At 38.7% G+C, this 6554-nt stretch overlaps 1 protein-coding gene across 1 annotated transcript in view; it reads right to left on the reverse strand.

Annotated features, from left to right (window-relative positions):
• Positions 1-1939: 1939 nt before the first annotated feature.
• LOC107550083 (GTP-binding protein Rit1-like) overlaps positions 1940-6554 on the reverse strand; it is an 8922-nt gene continuing 4307 nt past the window's right edge. Inside the window, exon 3 of the mRNA XM_016231310.1 lies at positions 1940-3660. Coding sequence (XP_016086796.1) covers positions 3430-3660 — 231 coding nt within the window. The 3' untranslated portion in view covers positions 1940-3429. The remainder of the gene's footprint in view (positions 3661-6554) is intronic.

Here is a 6554-nt window from a genome sequence, read left to right on the forward strand (position 1 = left end):
ACTGTTTAACTCTAGAGGAGCTGGAAAATGAGCCTATTTTCAAAAATAGTGGAGTGTTCCTTTAAGGGCATGCAAGCCATCACCAGACATATAGATTTATATATAATGCAAAAATATAATGCAATTTTTTCCCATTAGAACTTATAATATAAAAGATAAATGTTAAAGTGTCAGCTGCTGCTATACAGAATTTTTACCCACTTTCAGTGAAAAGCAAGTATTGTTTAACTGCTGTGTGCATATGTTGCAATTCTGCTACGCTCGGTCTCTGAGGTTTAGTTATATTACTACTTATATGTTTCTGCAAAACCTGCGTTGGACTTTCTCTTCTGAAAACGTACGATCGCTCTGCTTTAAATTGCAATTCAGTAAATTCCTCTCCTGCCATTCCCAGTTCAGCATCCTGTTAACTCAAACTGTAACGCATAAATCAAAAGGGAGTTTGTAGAGCCCAACCCTGATTCTCCTGACCACTGACTTCAGCTGGAGATCCTAAACGTACATTTTCTGGCCAGGCTCATGTGAGCTTCCAGCTGTTTGATGGTGTCCAGCAGCTCGGCTCTCGCTCCTCCTTTCTGCAGCGTGTAACCCAGCAGTGTGCAGGCGTACTGGGCAGCCCTGCTCAAACACAATCAATCAATGAAAACCAGCAGTCACATTACACGGCTCCAATAAGCATCAGAACACTTACACAGCCGTTCAACAGTTTGGGATCAGCACGATTTATAATGTTTTATAAAGAAGTCTCTTCTGCTCATCAAGGCAATGTTACTTGATCAGAAATACAGAAAAAGCTGTAATATTGTTGCATCAACCCACAAAAACACACTATAGCAAGTGACATCAGCAGCACTCAAACGCCTGGTTACTTAAACACATGCTGGTTCTCTCCCAGTAAACCTTGCTTTAATAACCAGAGCATCCCTTATAATAGGAGTACACATAGTGAAGTATTTATGATGTTAATTTTGGCATGGTACTGACTGGGTTTCATACCCATAAACAATATTCACATGGTACTCAGAGGCACTTTAATAAATACTAACTATGGCCTAAAACGTGATTGATACTGTTCTTAATACTACTAATTGTAAAGTAGCTGAAAACAAAAACGGTATCAATGAGCACAACTTCCAGTGCAGCACTCCCGAGTCTCTAAACAGGCTGCAAACCTCATGCTGTCACGGAAACTAACTAGTGAGCATGCACTGCACTGAGTGAGTGAGTGAGTGTTTGTGTACCTGAACACGCGCTCTTTGGCTTGACTCCGCGCGCTGAATCTCACCCACGACTCCATCACCACACACTCTCCGGGCCTGTGCGTCCTTTACGCGCCTCTTCGCTCAGACACACGTTACACAAGCTCACCGGGAAGGTCCTTTGTGTTGTCAGAGAATACGCACTTCTGTCTGTAGTCTGGTGCTGGAATTATGCGGCATACTTGCTCTGTTGCACTTAATGTTTTTGTCGCTTTGACGCTTTAATCCGCGTACGGCAGCCGAAGAGGGACACGCACTCGTGTTCGCGTTTGAATAAACTGAAATCGCGTTATAAAATGGTCCTTGTGTAACAGCGAGTCACGTTTTGACTGATGGGTTTCATTTGTAATGAGAATGCACAAAAATAACCGAATATCGCCGGTTTGTTTTGTAAGAGACTGTATAACTTTAAAATGCCCTCGTTTGCAAGTCGCTTTGGACAAAAGCGTCTGATAAATGACTAAATAAATCAATAAAAATGTAACGACAACCAAAGTGCAATGAACTTACTGATGGTTTCTGGCGACTAACAATAAAAACAACCACCAGGGGTCGCCAAAAAAATTAAAAGGTATACATTTGATATGACTGCTATATTTAATATTACTGATAATAACCCCAGCTACAATAAATGATCAGGCTGATAATAATAAAAAAACCAGACTGTTATAGATTGGTAAAGTGGATTTTATTTGAGAATCTCTGATGACAATAAATAAAGGAAAATATAGTAAACCCATTCTGCTTCTAATAATCACAAGAAAAACAATGCCATGAATTTGCATGAAACGAACAGACATACTATTCCAAGTTGATGCCTAGTAAGTGCACAGCATGTGTGTGATGTGTATTTCCTCTCTTACACATGCTGTACACATGCCTAGTAAGTGCACAGCATGTGTAAGAGAGGAAATCCCCATCACACGCCACATTACGGTCTTTCACTTCCCACACACCCACTACAGAAGCCACTGGAATAAAAATGACCCTGTGGAAAAAGGAAACTATTTTGTTTTCCATCATAATCAAGTTGGTCAGTCTGTTAATGTGCTTAAAGGTGGACCCGAATATTGCTCAGCAAGATTTTAAAAAACTAATAATCATTCATACAGTGTATTTTCCATCAAACACATCCTAGGTGATTGACTCTCACTTGTCCCAAATCATACTTCAAAAATGTCAAAATATTATCAATTCAATTATAAAACAAATTCTATTTTGATTTAAGAAGAGTGCATTTTTAGGAGCATAGTTTTGCATTATTTTCATGACAATAAAGCAACCCCACTGTTAAATTTGCATTACCATAAAAAACTCTCATTACTGATTAATGAAAAACATATATTATTTAAATGGTAGAAATATTACTGTATTACAGTTACGATGATCTAATGAAAAGTCGTGACATTCCACTATTTTTAAGAGAATTTGAGGGGAAAATGTGCTTCCAGTTATAATGAAAATATTTTGCAATGCATCCCATCTTATTAATTATTTATTTAAAAATATATATATATTAAAAAAATGGGTGGAATGTGACCTGGACATGTTATTCACCCAGTTTTTGAGAAGAAGCTAAAGCAACTACAGCAAATGTTTTTTCAAATGTGTCTAACAAATTGGTTTACAGTACTCATTATACCGGCAGATTAATATTTCTACCATAAACCCTTGCCTATTTACCCACCCTGCAACACGTTGCTTTCTTTTCTTTCTCTCCACTCTGCACCCCATGCTGTCTGCTCTCTTAAACTCATTCGACCTTCGTTTTTTTCCAACAAGCAAACCTCTGACCCGTGTCTGACGTGACCTTTTCACAAAACACAAGTAGCTCATCCTTCTTACATTCCCATCCATTAAAATATGATGTCCCCCCGACATTCACCTTCACAAAGTATAATGCTGTCCAAAAATGAAACATAATAACTACTGTCAAGTTTAATATTTCTTTCATAATCTCTAACATCAGTAAATCAGCCCACGTCCCAAATGACGACAGTGAGTGTGTCCTGCACAGTGAGGGAACTTCGGTCTAACTGAAATGATTGGGAGTGCATCATTGCAAACAATCAGACAGAAACTATAAATGCAGTTCTCAAACCATCTGAGGGAGATGGGACTAACACAGCTGCAGGTGAGAAGGCCACGGTATCCCAACATGCCCTTCTTCTCAGTGCTCGGACTGCTGTTTCTTATGGAAGGGGGCTTTAAGGCGGCTCCAGAAGGAATGGCTGCGCCGGGTTTTCCTCTCGCCGCCCCGCACCACCTCAGCCTCGTGCTGGCGGATCTGACGCACCAGTGCAGCAAACACATCGTCGATGTAATAGCGGAACGCCGCGGAGGTCTCAAAAAACGGGCACTGGAACTCCCTCGCCAGCTGTTTGCCCTCCTCCACAGACACCTGAATGGGTGAAGACGAAACAAACAGCCCATCAGTCTAAGCTGCTTCATTTCGCTTGTCCCTAGTACGTCTCCAACATTAGATAATGATTAGACGTGCACAAATAGTGGGTCATTTATTTGCACATTCTAATATGCTGATTTGCTGCTCAGCAAACTTTTCTGATTATTATCAATGCTGAAAACAGTTGCTCAATAGTTTTTGTGAGAACCATTGTAGAAAGAAATATTCTGCAACCTTATAAATGTCTGTCACTTTTGATCAAATTAATGCATCATTGCAAATGAATGCAATGAATGCATCAATAATTATAGCCTTTTGATGGACCCAAATTACTAATAAATGTAGTAACTAACAGCATCACGGTAACACACTACAGTAAGGTTTAATTCGTTAAAGGGGTCATATGATGCGATTTCAAGTTTTCCTTTCTCTTTGGAGTGTTACAAGCTCTTGGTGCATAAAGAAGATCTGTAAAGTTGCAAAGACTAAAGTCTCAAATCCAAAGAGATATTCTTTATAAAAGTTAAGAGTCAGCCACGCCTACCTAAAACGTCTCGTTCTAACACGCCCCCACATATCTACCTCACTATGTGGGAAGATTTGCATAACGCTGCCCAAATGTTCACGCAAAGAAAGAAGGCGTAACTTTTATTCTCGCTGTAGTATTGTTGCCGCCGCCGCCATGTCGTGAAGGCGCTGTGAATGCGGATCTGTGTTTTATAGGCATCCTCTAAGAACAGAAAAACACACGCATGAAGGTTGATGAGAGATCGCAACAACATTAAACAGCTTAACAGACAAAAAAAAAACTTAAATGGGAAGGGACATCTGTGTTACATTTAGGGGTATATTTAGTAAAGACACAGAAGATGCACTACTATTCAAAGGCTTTTTTTAAGCACACATTAAATTAATCAAAAGCAATGACAATAAAGACATTGTATAGTGAAGACATTTATATTCTTGCAAATTCTATTTCAAATAAATGCTGATCTTTCTGTTCATCAAAGAATCTTGAAAAGGAAACTCCAGGTATCCACAAAAATATGAAGCAGCACAACTGTTTTCAACATTGATAATATTAAGAAATCTTTCTTTAGGAGCAAATCAGCATGTTAGAATGATTTCTGAAGGATCTTGTGACACTGAAGACTGGAGTAATAATGCTGGAAATTCAGCTTTGCATCACAGGAATAAAATACATTTGAAAATAGATTACAATAGAAAACAGTTATTTTAAATTTCACAATATTACAGTTTTTAATACTGTACAGACACAGACAGACACAACACCTGACAGTCTCAAGAAAAATCTATGAAAATAGATTAAAGAAAGAAAATAAGCATGGCATGTAAAACTAAACCAATTTACAAAATATATGTTTACATAAAGACAAATTATAAGATAATATTATTAGATAATTATTAGATAGCATTATTAGATAATATTATTATATTAGATAAATTATACAAATTATAAGACATCAACTTAAAAGTGTAATTTCTGTGCTACTACCAAAAAAAATCGCTGTTTTCAAACAGGTTGCACATTAAAGGAACAGTTCATCCAAAAATGAAAATTTGCTGAAAATGTGCTCACCCTCAGGTCGTCCAAGATGTAGATGAGTTTGTTTCTTCATCTGAACAGATTTGGAGAAATGTAGCATTGCATCACTTGCTCACCAGTGGATGCTCTGCAGTGAATGGGTGCCGTCAGAATGAGAGTCCAAACAGCTGATAAAAACATCACAATAATCCACACCACTCCAGTCCATCAGTTACAGTCTTGTGAGGAGAAAAGCTGCGTGTTTGTAAGAAACAAATCCATCATTGAGACGTTTTTATGTTAAACCTTTGCTTCTGCCCAAAATATGAGTCCATAATCCATAATAATGCTTCCTCCAGTGAAAAAAGTCCTGTTATACTCTCACAATCAAAATCCACTGACATATTTGTTTAGAACGGTTTTGTATTGTTTTCACTTGTAAACGGTGCTTGATCTGTGCTTATTTCTCCCCTGATGTAGACAAGATCACTGGAGAAAGAAATATTATGGATAGAGGACTTGTATTTTAGCCGGAATTTAAAAACAGTTAAAAGCGACATAATAATGGATTTGTTTCTTACAAACATGACGCTTTTCACTTTACAAGACGTTAACTGATGGACTGGACTGGTGTGGATTACTTGTGGATTATTGTGATGTTTTTGGACTCTCATTCTGACGGCACCCATCCACTGCTGAGCAAGTGATGTAATGCTACATTTCTCCAAATCTGTTCCCATGAAGAAACAAACTCATCTACATCTTGGGTGTCCTGAGGGTGACTAGATTTCAGTAAATTTTCATTTTTGGACAGACTGTTCTTTTAAACTTGGATAGGAAAAAGAATTAGACTGAAATTCATAACTGAAAGGAATAATTTCCTTACCGATAGTAGGGTCATGATCCTCTGGAAATCTGTGACTTATAAACTGCATGATGATGGCTACGAGACAAAGAGAATAAGACAAGCAGAGTTCTTACATAATTGTGGTACCATGAAATTCAATGAGAAGAGTGTAAACATCTCCCCCTTCTCCCTCATGTGGAGTAAACACACCCTGCTGTCAGCATGCATTTGCTCTGTATGTGCTCTCTGCTCTGTTCCCATGGAGACGGTGATATAAAGAGAGAATATCAGTCACCCTAAAGAACCTTCTGCAGTGCACTCGAACAATGAGATCCTCACCAGGTGATCTCCGCTCATCTCCTAGGCAACAGACTCCTGGAGGGGAAGGAAGTTGCTAGGCACCTGCGCCTTCATAACGACCAGACTGAAGCACTGAGCCAACACCCACACTTTTATTGTCTGCCTGCCTGTGACTGTACGTCTAAGGCTGTGAAACCA

This window comes from Sinocyclocheilus grahami, unplaced genomic scaffold (assembly GCF_001515645.1).
Source record: "Sinocyclocheilus grahami isolate Dianchi unplaced genomic scaffold, SAMN03320097.WGS_v1.1 scaffold387.1, whole genome shotgun sequence".
NCBI classification, from domain to species: domain Eukaryota; kingdom Metazoa; phylum Chordata; class Actinopteri; order Cypriniformes; family Cyprinidae; genus Sinocyclocheilus; species Sinocyclocheilus grahami.